At 45.7% G+C, this 19723-nt stretch overlaps 2 protein-coding genes across 2 annotated transcripts in view; both read right to left on the minus strand.

The window, feature by feature from the left end:
- Positions 1-7107, minus strand: part of LOC106637521 (neural cell adhesion molecule 2) — a 34019-nt gene extending 26912 nt beyond the window's left edge. Inside the window, exon 1 of the mRNA XM_014350322.2 lies at positions 6790-7107. Coding sequence (XP_014205808.2) covers positions 6790-6961 — 172 coding nt within the window. The 5' untranslated portion in view covers positions 6962-7107. The remainder of the gene's footprint in view (positions 1-6789) is intronic.
- Positions 7108-12781: 5674 nt separating this feature from the next.
- On the minus strand, positions 12782-18288 carry LOC106637492 (uncharacterized). Its single transcript, XM_089590823.1, has 11 exons — positions 17991-18288; positions 17617-17842; positions 17296-17535; positions 16938-17220; positions 16392-16876; positions 16089-16274; positions 14217-14497; positions 13930-14132; positions 13805-13894; positions 13487-13737; positions 12782-12899 (listed from the first exon to the last, which is right to left on the minus strand). Exons 1-11 carry the CDS (start codon positions 18286-18288, stop codon positions 12782-12784), a joined length of 2661 nt encoding a protein of 886 aa, XP_089446949.1.
- Between the last annotated feature and the right edge of the window lie 1435 nt (positions 18289-19723).

The following is a 19723-nucleotide window of genomic DNA, read 5'->3' on the forward strand; positions in this document are numbered from 1 at the left end:
AAAATTTGAGTACCAAGTTTGACTCGCTTGGCGAGTGACTGTGGAAAAAGGGGCTCTTTTGAAAAAGCTCTCTACATCTTACCATTAAAGTATTAGTTATCAAGAGTGTGAAAAACAAAAAAAAAGGGGGGGAGAAAACTAGGTCGAGAAAAAAGTTCGAGCGCAACGGGGGGAGTCCCATTTTTCTAGCCCAAACGTGCCCGTGTGCAGCAAAAAATACATACATCCGAGCGTCCAAATCCCAGGTCGTACATCAACATTTTTTTTTTCATTTTCAAAAGAGCCGGAAAAAAGAGAGACAGAGATACGCGAGCGTATACTCGTAGCGATAATTGCCCCGCGGAGATTAGCTCTTAGGGGTGTGATGGATTGCAGCGGCGATACGAGCCAAAGTTCGTGCGTCAGAGTTTTCAACGTCGAGCGAATATGTGTTTCATACGCAACAGGTTCGTAGTTAGGTGTAATACAATATATATGCCCGTGCAAGATCGTATTACAAAATAATAACCTATAGTGGCTGGATATTTTAATTAATGCGGATGGGAGGGAACACCCGGGGCCCTTCGCTTATCGAGATGACAGTAATCCTCCTGGTGTACGTGCACGGCGAGCAACGCGTATCGATTTTCGGTAGAGGAAAACGTGTCACTGTAATCACCATCGACGTCATCATCATCACCATCATAATCATCGGTGCTAGCGCTCGCGCTTAATGCGATAATCGAAGGTACGATTATATATAGGCCAAGCATCGTATACGTAACCATAACACGCATACCTATACTCGAAAAACTGCATGGTTTTTTTTTTTTTTTCTTTTTCATGTTCTACCATCTTTCGTACAAAGCATCCATCCTAGTTTGGGAGGAGGATCGACGACACAGGGAAGGAAAAACTCCGCGATCTTGATGAATCAAGTACAGCTGCAATCAATCAGACAGTCAATCACTCTTCGTGGCTCGAGCAGCCGGCCGAAGAGGTCGGGATAACTAATCCAGAATATGGAGATCCAACGGTGCAATCACTCCCTCCTTCCGTTTCATCCCGGTATTGACGACTCCGAGCTACATGAAGGGCGCGCGCGGGGGGTTGGGGGGTGTTAATGCATTTCTACTTGTGTCAACGTCCGCATCTATAGGTAACTTCCCACTCGATGTAAACCACCCCCACCCCCCTCACCACCTCGTAAAGGGAGTGGATGGGCTGTATTGGAAAAGTCTTCGCCCCAGTTTTGACATTATACTCTGGCGCGCGTATTCACACAATTGGGGAATTGAGTTTCCCTTCGGAAGCTGCGCGTTTACACCGACTTGGTAATAATACCTCATTTACCCGATTAAAACTGATCGATCCTCATCACGGTGATAATAGGAAATCCAACGGATTACAAGTAACAATAGCATTAGGGAACAATTTCGATGATAAATGTACCTATAATGCGACCTTCTTGCGGCAAAATTGCTTCCTACCCCCTCTCTGTCCCTTTTCAAAGTGTCGAGTGCCCTTGGTAGTAGACCCTAGCGTATGACACTATACTATAAAAAAAAAAAAAAAAAAGAGTATAAGTACCAAGTTAATTCATAACTCCGAAAGTTAACGAAAGCGCTCGAGTTGGGAAGGAAAGGGAGTTTGGTGTATCAGCTTGCACTCGCCGATTTACGGGGCGTCTGACGAGACGCGGACCGCTACTACTTGTTTCGAGTTCAGGGCGCACGTCGCGTGCGCTGCCGCTGTATGCGAGTAAGTATATACACAGTGGCTTCGCGGCTTATAATTTCGCCATCGCCATCGGCTGCACCGTTTTATTAACGGCCAACCGTGTGGCTTTCACCCTTCGATAATAGGGTAACGGCCAACCGCGCGACTTTGTTCCATCGTTTTCGCGTTTTTTTCTGTTCCGAGGGCAGATATTGGTACATGCTTGCATGAGTGATTTTTGTTTGCACGCTATTGAAATTGTTCGTGGAGTCTTTAAAATAAACCTTACGCAGTTCTTTGTAGCACGTGATAAATCGGGAGAATCATGGTTGCCCTAGAAACCTGATTTTTCAACAACTTGGAAAAAAAAACAATCACTCTTTAGAGCTTTTTTTTATTCTAGAATCCAACAAGTTAGAAAAGCTCTTCCGTTCAATATTTATACTCTATTAGTCAAAAAGACGCGTATTTGAGAAAAATCAGCACCTATCCCATGCTACCGCCATCATTTCTTTTTCACGTACACTCTAGGGTACAGCCCCTATTTTTCCTACCACGAGAGAAGAAACGTGTGTTTACTACACTTACACGAGAAAAACCACCTAGTGCACGCAGTAGTATTGAATTTACTGAGCCAATGGATCGGCGCTTGTCAGTTTTCGTTTGTTCAATCTGAATATTCGAAACGTGCTATTTACAAGTTTAAACGTAGGTACGTATTATTTCACCTACACTAAACATCGTACAATAGTGTAACGAGGGTAGGTACGTATATTATGGGTACAACAGCGACAGATGTTGACTGCCGAAGTTTAAAATCAGCTCGCTCGTGTATGTATGCGGGTGGATCGATTGATTTCGAGCTTATGTAGCTGCATCCTTTTTTCCTCCCCAATGTTCAGCGTTACTGTTGGTGCGATTGTTATTTGTTGTATTTTTCCTTCAACGAGATGGACAGATGCAAAAATAATGTCAGCGTTTCATATTGAACGCGTACCTGTAAGGGATGACGATAGGAAAGAATACCAAAAAAGTTAATTCGACCCGTCAGGTATATTATCAAAAAATATTATACACACATTTTTTTTTTTTTTTTTTATGAACTTCAACTGATGGAGACAGAGAATATTAAATTTTCTTGATTAACGCCAACGAGTCTATCTGTTTTCGTCACTTATTTGTTTATACACGAAAGAAAAAAATCTCCGGGTTTCATATTTTTTGATAATCCACCAGACTCCCCGTAATGGAGATTAAAAAAAAATTCTCCCTTGTACTTCTCCCGATTGCAGTAGCAAAGAGTTATTATTAGAAAAGAGAGTTATCTTCATCTCGAGCTATACAGGACACGCAGATTAGCAATTCAATATGTATAGTATTGTAATGATTGTAGCTACCAAAAACAATGGACATTAGCTGCGACTGGGGAGTCGATATCGTGTGCCGTACCTCCTTAAGGAGCAGAGCATAGGGAAGAAGGAGTACCATGTACGTGGAAGAACTCGCGGTGGATAGTAGTCTTATAATGAGGTAGATAGAGACAGCCTAGAGGAGAACGTCGAGTGTACACGATGGATTTGCTCCACACCCTCTTTGTCGACATCACTTTACGCGCGTATTCGGAACTTCGCGCTCTGTTTGCTCGGATATCCGTCAGGTATTGGGAGCTGCGCGATACTTGACAACTTTTAAGTTGTGCGAGAACGGATCGATGGTGAAAAATTGATCGTTGATTTGCGTATACGCACCGGGTTACACTCGACAAGAGTTTCCAGAGCAACGCGGATGCGCGACTATCGGCATCCGCGAAATTTTACGCCCCCTCTCTCCTTGCCACGGTGAGCCGAGCAAAATTTTTTCGATCCCTGGCTATACTCGTACGACACGGCGTTTCGTGTGATTTTTCGTTCTGACCATTCGAGCGAGATTCTATTTTTTATTTTTATTTATTTTTTTTTTTTTTTCGCTCAGTCCAGGCTGTTGATATTCCCGAGCCGTTGTAAATATACTTTTTACAGCCGGTTGTTGGAAACGAGAGCTGCGTTCGTTATTAGTGTAATTTCGAAGAAACGGTAAATGAAACTGGCTCTTCAATATTTTCCAGTAAAAATTTTTATCATTTTTGTTTTTAACTGTTCTGCATTATAAAAATGTTTTTTTTTTTTAATATTTACGTTCCGAGAAATTCGGTCTTTCGCGGGAAAAATTTTTAAAAACTGTTTATGCTTCGACGGGTCGAGAAGTATTTACTTTTGAAAAAATCGCAATGAGAACGTTTGTATGCCAGGCTGGTGAAACGAAAAATAAAAAGTTGTTTTTTCACAAAAATCATCAAAGCAAAGCTTTCACGTTTCAACGAAAAGAAAAAAAAAAAAATAAGAATGAGCTAGGATATGATTTTCTTTTTTGATCACAAGCAAAGGTTTAACATTTTGATTGCCCCTAGCGATGTGTACAGGATGAAAAAAAAAAAAAAAAAAAAAAAAAAAAATTTAGATCGCATACAATTTTTTTTTCCACCCCCAACGGAGTGGAGGAGCTTTGTTAGCATCTCAGAATGAGAAAAAGGGGCTCACCCACAGAGTCAATTGAATCAGAATTTTTTCCCGCAACGATTAGTCCTCCCTCCATTCCATTCCTCGCAAGCGAACCGTAGGCGCGTTCTACGTTACCAATGGTCTTTTCACCTACAGTTCAGCCCACCTCGGTATAGCCATACGATGGGGTTCAACGCGGCTCTCTCAATGACTTTTAACGCCCGAGCGATCAAACTAGGCTCCTTTCATACCTCGACGCGCCTTTTCCCACCCCCTGCCACTCGCTCGCCCCGCCTAATTATATTTACATTGGAATTCCCACTCATCCCTGCGGTTCTCCCGCATATACGCACACAAACCGTGGTGGTTCAAGTACCCAAGTACCTACACGTGCTTTTTCGCGTTCCGGTCAATTTAGCCGTCGACGCGTACACATACAGTCTGCGGGTACGCAAACTCTCTTTGGCTCCACCAGCAATGCAGTGTGTGCTCACACAGAGTCTGCGGATAATCCGCAAAAAGAAAGCCTTTCAAGAGCTGGACGTTAATTGCGCGTAGGCTCGGGATACGTTTGGTAAATCAATAGTTTTTTTTTTTTTTTTTTTTTTTTTTCCTGTTTTTCATACAAAATTTCAGATTTACCCTAAAATCGTGGGTTGGTGAAGTTTTGAGAGAACAAAAAAAAAATTTGCAAAGGATTTCCGAGCTTACGCATCGGAGTATGAGTACGCTACACCTGCCAAGACTGTCCCAAGTTCCAACCCTTCTACGTGACTATTTAATTTCCATCGGTTAATCGTTGGCATATACATATGTATACACACACCACACGTTGCAATCCATCGCCTTGCTCGTGGTAAAAACACTCCTTCATCCCCAGTTGATTCCCGTACGCGCTACTCTTGGGGGAAGAAATTTTATGTGTACCGACGAAAATTGCTGTTTGCCGAGAGCATCGGGTACAGCTAGTTTACGTGAGTGCGCTAAAACTTGAGCCATGAGTGGCCAATACTGATGCCGCTTTCTCGAGTAGCGGAAAATGTGCCATACCTGCCGATCCTGCTTCCGCTTCGTTTTCGGGTATTTCCGCGAAATTGCGCCTCTGTGACGAGTTTTACGCGATGCTAAACATGGCCATGGGCCGGGGAGTGTAATAGTTTGCGAGTATGCATTATTATTGTTGACAATTAAATTCGAATGATTTGCAATGAAATTTGTACACATTTATTGAGCAAAGTTTTTTATGAATTGTTTGTGATGCAACTATTGCTGAAAGTGGTCAAATGCTCCATTGTGAGAGTTTATGACGAAAAAAAAAATACAAAAAAATATTCCAGCGCAAACAATGAATGCTTTTGAAAAAGTACAAAGTCTGGCGTTGTTGAATGCCCATGTACACACCCGTGATACCGGGGCCCAAATGTGTCGCGTCGGAAGCAACAGCTATTAATGCTACGTCTCATTTTCCTCTACGTTATAATACGCTGTACTTTTACGGACAGAAAACAATGCTCCGTCGAAAGGAAAACAAAAGAAATACCACCGTTGTTTTGCTTACTTTATCATTATTGTTGCACCCATTGTTTGAGCTTTTATTTCATCCTATGTATATATTTACGACTCTGTGCTGGATACGTTGATGATGACAATAATAATAATAATAATAAATCACGTGGGTAAAACTTTTTTCGAGCCGACAATAATAACAAATGTACGCGTTTTTTATAGCTGCGCTCCGTTTGGTTTTGCATGAGAATCTGAATATTTTCTTTTCTTTTTTTTTTTCAAGTGAAACACAACATCTCATTAAACAAAATATATGAGTAAATGTACGAAATTCCTTGACATTAAATCGAGATTTTTCAATCAGTGAGTCATTACACGTCTTCCTACGGGTAAAAATTAAATGCTCTCAGCCGCGCATCGGATAAATCACCAATGATCCCCCCCTTACGTGCGTTCTCCTTCGGCATTAACGAGCTCGGAATAACCGTATAGGGATCCCAACAATACCTCATTCATCAAAAGTTAATTGGGGGGGGATTACTGAAAAATCGCTTTCCCCGCCATACCAAATCCGATTATTAATCACCAAACGGATATGCATTAGAATCAAAAACAATTAGAGTAGCGGTGTGTGTTGTACGAGAATAAATTCCAGCCCCAGAGAAAGGGATCGATAGACTCGCCAAGTCGACGTCCTACTATCTACGTGCAGGAGGGATCCCCAGCTTGCTATTAGAGCAGTGGAGCGAGTGAAAACTCGTTTTAAAATTGGACAAGAAAAAAAAGAAAAAAGGAAACTGCTCCGATCGAGCGATTCAAATTACAAGGCAAACGAGGGAACTATCCGACTCCAGAGGCTGCAGATAGCTCGTGATGTCGAACAAAAGGGCGGGGGGGAGGCAGGGACACGACTACCGTATAGCATCCACCGCAGCCAAAAATTAGCCGTGGGTCGGGTGGGGGTGGGCAGCGCTCCATCACGGTGCATCGAAGCGCGAAATCGGTGGTGGATCACCCTAACACTCCCACCATTTCTTGCAATACTCACCGGCACTCTGGGCCTTCCGCGTACCGGCCACGACCTCCGAGTCGGCCAGTTGGACGAGCGCGCCCGTCAACAGCATCACCAGCACCACCGTCATCCTGGGACCGGCACGGCGTAGTCTTCGAGCACTGTTACCACAACCGAAAGCACCAGCACTTATTATCTCAGTAGTCATCACAACTCGAGGGACAGCGACAGTAGGTGTGCACTAAGACGAGGAGCTTATCCTCCTCGCGCCGGTCATTGTCACGCACGACGACTCCTCCTCTCTCCGCGCGTGGATCATTGGCGGGCTCGTTACGACTAAAACCCTTACACACGCAGGCATGGCGGTGAGAGAAGCGATGGCTTCATGTGCGCGTGAAATGATCTTCTATTAGCCGGTAAGATCGGGCCACCCCCCCACCCTATTTTCATTCCCCTGCGTGCACGCGGGGAGTTATCAACTCTGGGAAGATTAGCCGAGGAGCCGATTTGACTTTTCCGTCGATACGGTTACGCGACGGTGAATTTAATAGTCTCCCGGGAGGATCGCTGGCTCGTTCCGCGTCTCAATTACCGCCCTGAGTTTTTATACATACCCCGGGCCGACGAAGATCTGCGTTTGTCTTTGTCAGCTATCCACGTAACTACGTTCAATGTAGCCTAGGGGCGCGATTTCGCGGGAACTGCCGACGTTTGCAAAACCCTTCTCTCCACGAGTGGGCAGATCCTTCGCGATAAGACGACCCAGTTGCCTTTTTTTTCTTCGGAAATGTCAATTATTTGAAATCACGAGGTGGAATAACAAATTTTCACACAAATGATTGTAAAAATATGGTAGTATACTCCGCGGCCAGTGACCCTTTTTCATCGATCTCCTGGCGATCCAGAGCTCCAGCAAATGTTGTGCCTATCTGAGAGAGAGAAAGAAAAAAAAAAAAAAAAAAAAAAAAAAAAAAATTGGGAAAAAGCACACGGAACAGTCTCGTCCGACGCAACGCGGACCTCTTCCACTTAACCGAGATCCCGATCCACGGTGTATAGCAATGAGAAACAGGATAGAGCGGCGACAGCGCTGGCCAATAGCTCGGCCGGTCGCACGGCTGCGTCGCGGCAGCACAACTGACACTCCAGAGCTCGACTTTGCCCCGGCTCGGAGGGGTTCGGCCACCCTCGTCCGGAGTCGGCGCTACCCCCTCCTCCGCCGCTACAACGACCACCGCTGCCCCCGTTGGCTCCGTTTAAGGCATTTTCCCGACCGCTATTCATCCCTCTCGCAGGCCCCCTGGTGTGCTATATATACACATCCCGCGACTATATTTCAGGTACGTGGGCTATCTCGCTCTCTCGGGTACACGAGCGCGTATGGGTTGCCTCGTTTCTTCCCCTACTCCGAGTCGGGGGTGGATGCGCTCTCTCTCTCTCTCTCTCTTCCTCGCGCCTTGCGCTCGCGTGAACGAACTCTAGTGCCAAAAGGATGATGCGGTGTGTGTGTGCGTGCCGCGTGTGGTGTACACAGGGACAAGCGAAGAGAGCTCAAATCTCGCCTTTTTTTTTCTCTTTTTTTCCCTCCTCCGTTCCTCTCTCGCTCGGAGCCCAGACAGAGTCTGAACGAGCTAGCCCCTCGCCATAGCGCTCTCCTACTCTCCTGGGGCGCGTGTTTTTTGTCTCTAGTCCTACTGGATTGTTTTTTTTTTTTTTTTTTTTTTGGCCAACTCTTTCGCGGCGCTGCCTCTTTTGATGCATTAATCCGATGGCTCGTTCGCCAAGTTATTTGTACTCGGGTGGAGTTTACTCGCGACAATTTGGAAATAAAATAGTAAAACCCGTATACCGGTGCCGAGGAAACGTTTCAAATTATATACATCCACCGACGAGCGCGGAAAAAGGCAAGACGAATCGGAGCGAAATTTCCGAGAAGATGATTACTATTTCGAGAGCATAATGTGGCGAAAGTTACGGATTCGCTAGAGTTGGAGGGGGGGCGAACCGGGGGGGGGGAAAGTTTTCAAGATTTTGCGTTAGTGCTCGGAAAAGAAGCACGACAGAGATGATCCCTCTCTACGGTGCACGAGCGCGGGTTTTTCGAGTGCGCAATTACTCGAGTAATCTTCAGCTGCAACTCCTGAAAGCTCGCACTAGTTTTCATAAACGTTGACGATAATACTTGTGTATTTGGCACAAAGGGAGGGTGAGGAGGTGGAGGCGTTTTAAATTTGTCGGAGCTGAAAAATAGAGACAGTCGGGCAGCCGGAGGAAGTTCGGCTTTTAATGCGATTTGTTGCCGAGCCCCGGAGTTTCGGGGAGGATAAGCTCCGCGCGCGATATTAAATTTTTGCACCACGGCTCGGGTCTTGTATGCCGCTGCCAAGTTTTTGTACGTGCTCTCGTGACGGAATGGTGTACGCTTTTCGGAAACTTGGAGAAAATAAATTCCGTTTTCTCCCTCCCTCCCTCTCTACATCCGTTCGAGCGGGGAAAGAGATCCACTCAACCGCTCGGAAAATGGATGCGGCTTATGCGCCTGTCTTACCGTACGCCGACTTGTTCTACTTACAGCGCATGATTCCTTTTTTTTTTTTTTTTTTTTTTTTTACATTGGTTTTAAAAAAAAAAAAAGAAAGATTATTTGTTTCAAAATTGTTACATGTTATTATTGTACGCTTGTTTATTTATTTCGACAAACACGAGTACAGTCTCCATAAGCTTGGACGCAGAAAACCAGGCGTCATCGGAGAAAGAGCTCGGTCCCGCACTATAAGCACGCACGTCAACACTCGTCGGCCTTTTTTTTTCGTCCCACCTTTTTCTTCTTTTCGTGCCGTTTCCCAGCACAACCGGTCGTCAGCCGAGCTCGACGCTTCTCTCGTAAATAAAGCCCCCCCTCCTCTCCTCTTCTGTGCCATTGTGTCGCCGCTGCAGCTGCGCGCCCCTTCGTTACCCCACAATCCCAGAGATGAAGCTTCTATTTTTCTCCCTCCCTCCGCTCTTCACGCGCCGTCTGCGAGACATTGAGGCACGCGCTTCTTTCTTTCTTTTTGCAGAAACCCACCGTCAAGCTGCTGCTGGTTGCATGAGGGAGGGAAAAAAAAAAAAAAAAAAAAAAAACTGAAATGTAGATGCCAGCGAGCGAGCAAACGACCGCGGAATAAAACAGGTGGTCGGGAAAAATAAACCACGCGAAACTGCTCGCCAGCCATGGAGATTTCGTGGATTACGGTGAGCGCGTTTCTCCGGCTGGCCGTTGTGTTTGCGTATGGATTATTCCTTCGTGGAATAATTAGTTTTCGTCAACGAGAAGCTTATTACGTTTTTCCGTCCAACTGGATTCCCCTTCCGAGAAATTGTTTCGAGCTTTCGCGAATCCACAACGCCCCCTTTGTTACTTTCTCTCCGTCCCCCGAAACTTTGATGGCGCGATAATTGCACGATTGTTTCGTTATTTTCCTACCCTCCTCACTCGTAAGAGGCAATACCAACGTGATTTTCGCCCAAAATACCGGTGATTGCACGCGTAAACCTACATGTCTCTAATTCAAAACGCGGGTTATTTACAGTTTAATCTAGGGCGAGCGCGTGCCGCAATATGAAGAAAGAAAAAAAAAAAACAGTCCGTCTACGGGTTTCTTTGACTTTATACACGCGGGCGTTTATGGGGCAAAAGAAGGCACGAAAGGAGCAAACGCATGCGCTCGCGTTAATTAACGCGGCAGCGCCTTAATTATTTCCCATTGCTTTCCAGCCCCCCTCGAGGGCACAAAGCCCCCGTGCACCTGGTGCGCGACAATTTCAGTCCTCGTGCACGCGTGTGCACGAGAGTTTCGCTGCTCGAATGAAAGGAAGAGGGGCCGGGATTGTGCGCGGAAAACAAGACGCGCCTCGAAAAACGAAGCGAGCAATATCGGGCACAATGGGCACCCGGTGCTTTCAATTTTCATTTGCCGAACGAGCCAAACCGACGGCGAAAAGGAATGCAAAGATCATTCGAGCACCCCCAACCCCCCACGTGTATATAAATACTAATGAGAAAGCTAGTCCTCGGTGCTCGAGGTCCCACGGATGTTTAAGGATCCAAGGAATTTCGCAATTAAGAAAACAAAAGGCAACTCCGCGGAAGAGGTCGATCATCCGCTCAGGCGAAAGGCAAAAGGAGCCTCGAGTTTTAATTGTGAAATTCCATCGGTATGGGCTGGCATGACCGGGGTGGCCACAATTATTTTTCAATACGATGTCAACGGCCGGGAGCCTAGGAAATTCCTTCGTGCCGAGACGGGGAGGCGGTGCACACAGGTATGGTCGCGGTTAACATTGGCATTCGCCCAGTTTGGCCCCGGCAAAAGCGCGCCTCCCCTCAAACTCGCGTATATTATACCGTGGGTGTAGTATACCCGTGACCTGTTTTCATTATAATACCACTGCTGCTATACGGCCACAACTATACAGCTGCAGTTTCTCCCCACTATCTGCATGTATCGTTTGTGCAACTCTGTGTGTACGAGCTCGAAGTAACTTTCATTGGGTATGTGGCACACACACTGGTGTGCGTACTGCAGTCCTTCGTCTGCCGCTTGTTCATTGTGAGTACAGGAGAAGGCAATGGCTCTATAGAGATGCTTTTTGAGCCGTTAAATCTACAGAGCATCGATTACGTACAAGGAGTTGCTTTTTACGCCTCTATAAATTTCGATTAAAAGAACAAAAAAAAAACAGCTAAGTTGGACGAATCAACGCCTCCCGTGACAAGTTTAATTGAAATAATATTGAATCGACGCGTACCCTCGTCCCTTCTCGAGTGTACAAATGTTTCGTTTGCTTTTTTTCCCCCCCTTGTGGCGTAGCCGTATGTACTCGCAAAACTTTCAAGACGACACGCAAAAAAAAACGTCCGACGCGCTTCCTCCGTTCACGCTCGCGTTGATTTGTTCAACCCTCCGAGGTGTACGTATATATGTATAGGTATCATCGGCCTTTGCTTGCTTAGCGCACGCAATCCAATTACTCGGTTTGCCAGGCCCCCGGCTCATTTGTCGACCATCGGTCTACCCCGAGCCTGCCACTGTCGCCGAGAAAATTGTTTTTTTTTTTTTTTTCCATTCTACCCGCTTCCGAAGACTAACGCACGCATTTATTTAATTGTGATTTATGCGGCTCCGAGAGGACGTTTGCTATCGCCCGACTCTTGGGCTCAATCACGGCCTTTTTTCCTTCTCTCTCGACCTTCCTCCTTTCGGTTTTTTTCCATCGCTTGGTGACGTTGAATTGCGAGTGGTCTGTTGATGGCCTCATCGAGGATTGGGTCTTCTGTTTTTTCGAAGTAGCCTTTACGAGGTGGGGGTAAAAAACATTTTTCATTTCTAGGCTATAAGTATTCGTTGACATGTTTTAAAACAATTGCACGATTCTTGTTAAGATTTTTAATTTTCATATTATACATAATAATGGATACATCACGTTATTCTTTTGTTTGAGGTCATAACAAATAATTAAATGATGACGAGTTAAATGGCTGAAAGTATGGTGAGTTTTTTATTTCAACAGAGTCCAGTTTATACAAGCAATTTTTTCGTCTTGCGTCAGAAAGCAGTACATTATACGAGGGTACTCGGCAAAGGAACGGGCGCTCGAGCCGGAAAATCGTTCGAGCTTCGGAGCGATTGTTTCTCTCGAAAACTTTTAAGCCGCATGGAGAAAGCGATAAAAAAAAAGGGGGGGAAACTCGCGCCAAGTTCGATGATTCAGGTAAGTTTGATTGTTAAAAGTTCCAGAAGTCTCTCGGCAAAACTCGCTTGAAACCAGTGAAAATCCAAAATCAAATTTGCATAAATCCGCGTGCACTCGTTTCTCGGATGAAAAAAAAAGAAAGAAAAGAAAGACAGAGCTCATGGAATTTCACCCGACCGACGGACACCAAGGAGTCACTAAAAAGAGCTCTTCCAATGAAAAAAAAGAGAACAAAAACGTAGACGATCAAAAGAGGGTATTCGCTATTCTTCGGGTAAAAAAAGGGATGACCTCATTTCCGACACCAGACGGCCGACGGCTTGGAAGCCTCGTGGCCGGTCCTCGTGCACTCCTCCTGTCCGCAGTAGCAGCCAGTGCTCTCGTCCATCGGCAATACGCCGGCGTTGACACTGTGGATACGAAAAAAGCCTCCTTTGACCCGAATTGTACGTGAATCCGAAAAAATAGAAAAGACGAACGGCGGAAAAGGGGGTGGAAGGACGCTTTTGATACGGAAATTGATTTTTCCAGATGGTAAATGTATGCGCACGAAAGGGAAATCTAATTTTAATAAAATACAAGAAAATCAAATAAACTACCGCATTAGTATTTGTGGATCGAAGGTGGGAACTATATTTAACGCCGCAAAACTAGAGGATGGCAACGAATATTTTAAATCCTCAACGCGTTTGGAAATCCATTTAGGGCATGTACGGGAACTGGATTCAAATAAAATATTCAAATTTTTATTTTAGATCGCCGGTAGCATTACTGAATCGAAAGCGGAAATGCTTGCATTGACCATTGAACGGAGCTCTGAATTATTGGATCGCGCTTCGCGGTACACACTGTTCCAAAATAGAATTCGGGGCAGACACATACGTAACGTCACTCGGAGCGTACCAAAAATACGCCAACTGTTAATCCACGTCACTTGGGAAGCTCACGCGAAAACTCCATACATATTTTAAACACCATTTTACCGTCACCGGTTTACCTGCGCTTCGAGGTCAAATCGTCCGGTACCCCGATCAGCCGAACCTGCTCGGCAAGCAAGGCCCGTTGCATCTCGTTGGCCCTGACCACAGCCTCTCGCTTCTTTTCACCAATTTGCCGCTGCAGAGTAGCTATACGCGCGTCCAACAGCCGCTCCGTGGCATTGCCCCGACCATTGGTGGCTTTCTTTTGCTTCGACGTCAACAGACAAACCCTGTCGTGCAGCTCAGCCAGCTCGGGCAGCGTCAGCGACTGTGGAGATTTTTTTCGTCCACAACTCGATGACCTCCGTATATGTATGGGGAAAGGGTGTAATTACCTGTAGCCACGCGTCCGCGTCGCACGCGCAATTACCCTCGCCCGGCTGCACTTTCTTCAGCTGGAAAATATTTCGAGCAAACGACGCGGTCTCGGTTATATATAACCATTGTTTTAAAAGCTCACCACGTCCTCGAGCTCCCTGACTTCCTCCTCAGTCCTGACTATCGCCCCCGACAAGAGCTGCGACGTCTTGAACAGCTCGTTTATCTCGTCCACCGACCATTCCCTCCTGTCGCTTCCCCCAGCAAACAGGTCCCCCGCCGCGCCTGGCTTCTCATCGGCCTTGCCCTCTGCATAATTTATGAGCCCCCGCACTCGAGCCACGGCTAAGCGAGTCGGTCAACGGTGGGGCTTGATTAACGCGACTAAAGTGTTCCAACCAAGAGGTAAAAAATACTCGGCCGACGCACCTTCGATCTGTTTCTCCATCTCGACTTTGAGGGCTTTGCTGGCCTGCACGAGCTTGTCGTCCTTGGGAGTTACTTTTTCGGTGCAGTTGTTTTCTTTCCCGGCGTCCTTGAGCTCGGGGGCTTCTGCCTTGCTTTTGAGCTCCGCGTTTTCGGCCCTGCACGCCTCGAGCTCCTTGGCCAAGCGAGACGCGTCGACGCTCTTTTTCCGGCTCGGCTCGTTCGGTGCTCTTTTCGCCTTGCTGCACTCCGACTTTACTTTTTTCGGCTTCTCCGACTTCGAACTGTTGTTTAATAATTTTTTTAATGTTTTTCAAACGCATCCGATGGATTTTTTCCTTCGTTTCATTGTTATATACTTATTTTCACACAAATATGATTAATGCTTTTTTTTTTTTTTCAATGTATATCTAACTATGTCTAGAATGAAACTGTCTAGCTACCTAGCATACTCTCTTCTTACGATTGTTGAATACTTATTTTCGTTCTTTTAAAAAGAATATTTATGTCTAAGCATTGATATGAGAAAAGAAAAAAAAAGACGAAGATGTCTGATGACACACGGACCTATTCTACTTACATTTGTCAGGCGTAACTTTCACTTCAAGAATATGGAAATCAGTAAGTAGAAAAAATTCTAATTAATAAGCCAATTATTTGAAAAATAAAGTAATAAGATTACTTGATCCCACATAATAAAAACTTGCTCAACTTTTAAATATTAATATGTGTGTTTAACTCTAAAAAAAAAAAAAAAAAAAAAAAATTCTTACACTGCTCGTATATGACATACTTATTTTGACATCAAATAGAAAAATCCCATTAAAGTACGCAATTAAAATATGAAATGCTGAGAAGTAGAAATCAGCCTGTCTGATCGAATATTGGCTTACTCTACTTACACTTTATAACACTTGTTTCTATACGTAGTAAAAAAATATTTTAACGCTGAAAAAGAAAGATCAAATTTTCTGATTATGTTTAGACTTGATAGATGTATATATTGTTAAGTAATTATTATCGCTTTGAAAAAATTATAAATGGAAGTTGCCAATTAAAACCTTGAACGTTAAAAAGGAAATTTTTACAAAACGTATACTAACTTTAACCAAATTTTTATATTTTTAGTTAAAATATAACATATTATTTTCAAGATCTGCTATCAAAAAATTAAATGCCGTATAAAAAACGTTACATCGTCTGACCACATATGGACATACTCTACTAATATACATCAAGAGATTATAATTATGTCAAATGGAATTGATTCGTTGTAATTGGACTAAGGAACGTGTAATATAACATCTTGATAAAATTCAAGTACAATGTTAAACAACATAAGAGCGCATCCAAATTAAGTAGAAATATACATATTATGGAAAATAGTCTGATTGACACCTTATTACACGCAAGCGAGATCTAGATCACAAAAAAGATGCTACGTGTTTCTACGCCACTCCTATGAATTAGATACTTATTATAACTCCAAATGGAAAATCTTGTCAAAGTACAATTCTAACGTTACACAATGTAAAAAAATATCAGTCTGTCTGACTACATATGGACTTACTCTACTTACATCTACCGAACATTTCTTTTTTGATTTGAATAGAAAATAATGCTCTTCAGTATTGCAACTAAAATGTCAAATTCGAAATAAAAGCTCTCTATAACAAGGTTTATTTCCTCGTAAAATGGAAAACCCGATAAAAGTGTTTAAAATTAGATAAACCAGAACTGGATGACCATACATAGGTTTACTCTACTTATACCGCTTAAATGCTATTAAGGCATTAAAACGCACGACTCACTCAAACGCATATTGATGACGACTGTTCTCATACATTGACAGATAATCAATGAGAAAACTCAAACCTGCACTGCTCGCTGTTGGAGCAAGCCTCGTTTCCCTTTTTAAGTTTGTCCAACTGCCACTTGTAATCACCCAACTCGCGCTCGAGCCTGCCCTTGACGGTACACAATGCGCACAGATTTGCCTGTAGCTTCTTTATCTCTCGATTCGCCGAATCCAAATCCTCTATCGACTTGTCAAGCTCCTCTCTAGGAAATAATTTTTGTCGATATCAACGTCAAACTCGTCAATTTCACAGCTCACGTATACGCAATGCGAATAAAATGTGTGTACACACTCGTTTCATGAAATCAGAAGTGCCTCACCTTAACCGCGTGCCCTCCTCTTTGCGCTTATCGCTCTCCTTCTTCGCCAGGGCCAGCTGCTTCTTGAGCTCCTCGCAAGCCTTGCACATCCTCCCCAGATCCCCACGCGCCTTCTCCAAGCTCGTCTCCAGTGCTTTCACCCGTTCCACCAGCTCGTCTCTTGACTTCAGCAGCGTCACCCTCTCCTCTTGCAACTTGGCGCACTCCATCCGAGCGTCATCCTCACCGCACCGCAGCTTGTTCCTCTCCGACTCCACGCACTCGAGCTTGCTCCTAAGCTCCCCGAGGCAGCTCGACAACCTCTCGTTCTCCGCCTCGAGGGACTTGCTCGCCGCCTTCAACTTGGCCACCTCCTCGCACAACCTCCCGCTCTCCTCCCTGAGATCGACGCACTCGAGCCTCGAACGCTCCAGCTCGCACTCCAACTCCCCAGCCCCCATCGCCAGCTCCGTGGAGCACCGCAGCTCGCGCAACAACTTGGTTATCTGTCCCACACAACCAGTATACAATGCAGTCCAGGCCTCGGAGTGCACATGTGTTGTGTACCTTTTCGTTCTTCTCCCCCAGCTCGGCGGTGGTGTTCTCGACCTGGGCTTCGAGGCTCCTCCGGCAAAGGCCCACCTCCTCGAGCTCGTGCTCCAGTTTGCTCGTGCGCTGCCTCTCGGCGAACAGCTTCTTCTTCAGCTCGTTTATCTCGTCATCGCGCTCGGCCAGCTGGAGCCGCATTTGGCTGGCCATCGACTCGCAAGCCCTGATCCGCCTCGACAGGTCGGCCAGCTCCGCCGACTCCCCCTCGCCAGTTAACTTTGGCTCCTCCCTGATCTCGCACCTGCCCGATCCAACCGAGGGGGACCCTGTGAATCTCGAGCTCCCCCACGTACCCATACCCGACTCGCGCACTCACTTGAGGCTCTCGACCTCGGCGAGCAGCCGCTCGTTTTCCCGGCTCAGCTGGTCGCAGCTCCCGCACACCTCGCCCAGGGTCTCTATCGACTTCTCGAGGGCAACGGAGGCCACCCGCTCGGGACAGTCCCCGCCCATGAGCTCCCCCAGCTTGGCCCGTAGCCGATTCAACGCCGCGCACGACCCGTCGTCCATGGCTGCCTGGAGTCTCAGCTGTAGCTTAGCTATCGCGTCGCGCATGCTGCACCGGAAACGCAAGGAAAAATCATGCCGATGCACAGGGGGGTGGGGGGGGAGTGGTTGGTCTTGGGTGCTCCCTCACTGTCTCTTCTCGACGGCGCAACGGTGCCTCACGGCCAGCGTCCTCTCCTTCAGGTAGGCCACCGCGTCGCAGGAGTTGTCCTCGCAGCACTCCCGGTCGGCCAGGGTCTCGCTCAGGTCCCTCACCTCGTCCTCGAGCTCGGCCGTGCGACGCTCCAGTCTCGCGTTCTCGCAGCGCAGGTGCACCACCACCGGGTCTGGCTTGAGCACGCTTTTGGCCTCCACGCCTATACACGGGCCCAACGGTTTACCTCTCTCTGCCGAGCTTTTCCAATCGCGTGGAAAGAAGAGCTTTTTTTTTTTTTTCGTGCACCACTGCGCGTACATTTTAAATACAGCCTTTAAAATAACCTCAAAATGGTCGGAATGACCCACCGTGACATTGTAGGGCCTTCGTGAGCGATCTGGCTTGGCTTTCGAGCTCGAGCCTCTCGAGCCGCCACTTTTTCATCTGGCACCTCATCACCGCTAGTTTCTTCAGGGCGAACGGCAGGTCCTTTATCTTCGACTCGGGCGAGTCGTCCTCGAACGGGTCGTACCGACAGCAGCAGCAGGTCGATCGACCGCAGGACGCACCGTCGTTTCCACCCTCCTCCTCCTCCTCCTCCTCCTCCTCCTCCTCATCCTCGTCGTCGTCATTGCAAAAACAGGATTCGCTGTCGAGGGAGTCCATTTCGCGTGCGGGAGGCTGTTGTGCACAGGTTACGAGGAGTAGTGCTCGAAAGGCCGGGGGACGGCAGTTGTCGTCATCAGAGCGCGCTGCGTTTGACCGTGTATGTATGGAGCCAGTAAGAAACTTTGGGAGGATGCAGGTATGTCCCGTGGACTTTTGCGTATGGCTGCACACGCGTGTGGCTCCGAACTTTGTAATTTGCTTGTGGGTAAACCCCGGCTGTTGTTGTTGTTGTTGTTGTTGTCTGTGGCTTCTCGGTGACTTCGAGCACTGCGTACCGGTGCTTCTATATACGGTCTCCCGAATACATGTGCACAAAGCTATACAGTATCTACTGGGTACACCTACATGATGGACGTCAAAATTTAGTTTTACTAGTGCCGTCTGAAGTTGGCTTGCTTGGTGCTCCTGTACTCGCTCGCTCCGATCTTGTCACGATATGGGACTGCGGAGAGGGACATTGGTTTTTTTTTTTTTTTGGTTTTTTTTTTTTCTAAAAAATTTATTAGTCAGTGGATTATACGATTGGCCTATCTGATCAAATGAATTTTAGATGGGAAAAGCAACTACCTGCATTTTTAATGACCAGAGTCTGAAATTTCTCGGGGCAAATTCTTGGTAAAAAGAGCCATTCCGCACGAATCGTGGAAATTTTCGTATTTACACCCGTGTTTTTTATATGCGAGAAATGCAAACTTTTCCGAGAATTTGGAGAGACAGCATACCGGAATTTTGCGGTATGCTGTTGTGCTTGACTGTTGAAGCATAAACAGACTCGCGTATAGATCGCGCCTCTCAACGCGTTTTATGAGTCGAAAGGAGAAGTGCTCTGTAAAAAATATTTTCCTTGCGGGTGAACATAAAGACTATATATATATCCACCTTTGCCATCAACTTTGTTTACACTTTCAGATAAAATTTGACTAGCGCGTCGATGGATGCATCTTTATTTCGACTCGCTGTATTTGGATTCTCAACTCTACTTTCGCGCTATTTTAGAGTGTGGTTTGAGATATTAATACCTACAGGTCAAGTTGAGCTCATTTGTAACGTTACATGCACGTGAGATAAAGCAATTAAAGTAATTAAAGAAAAGTTAACGAAAATGTTAGTAAGAAACATTACATTAAAAGAATATTGTCAGTTTTTTTGCTGACAGGAAAAAGTTATTGATTTTACTAAAGACTCCGTGGCTTGGCTTCCACCAGAACCGAGTAACAACGTTATAGGATATATTTATTTATTCAAGCTGTACAACATAAAAGTAAAACACCAAACTTCATTACTTAAAATCTTGAATTCATTAATTTTCTTGAATTTGAATTTAAAAACAATCGAAGTAACAATAATAACATCGCCAACTGGTGATATAAAACACAATAGCAACAACGGCGACAACTACGTGAACCACAAAACCCGCGCGCCTGTAGATCCA

Source organism: Copidosoma floridanum, unplaced genomic scaffold (genome assembly GCF_036245765.1).
Source record: "Copidosoma floridanum isolate Cflo_tuat_1 unplaced genomic scaffold, Cflo_Japanese_pri ptg000013l, whole genome shotgun sequence".
Lineage (NCBI taxonomy): Eukaryota > Metazoa > Arthropoda > Insecta > Hymenoptera > Encyrtidae > Copidosoma > Copidosoma floridanum.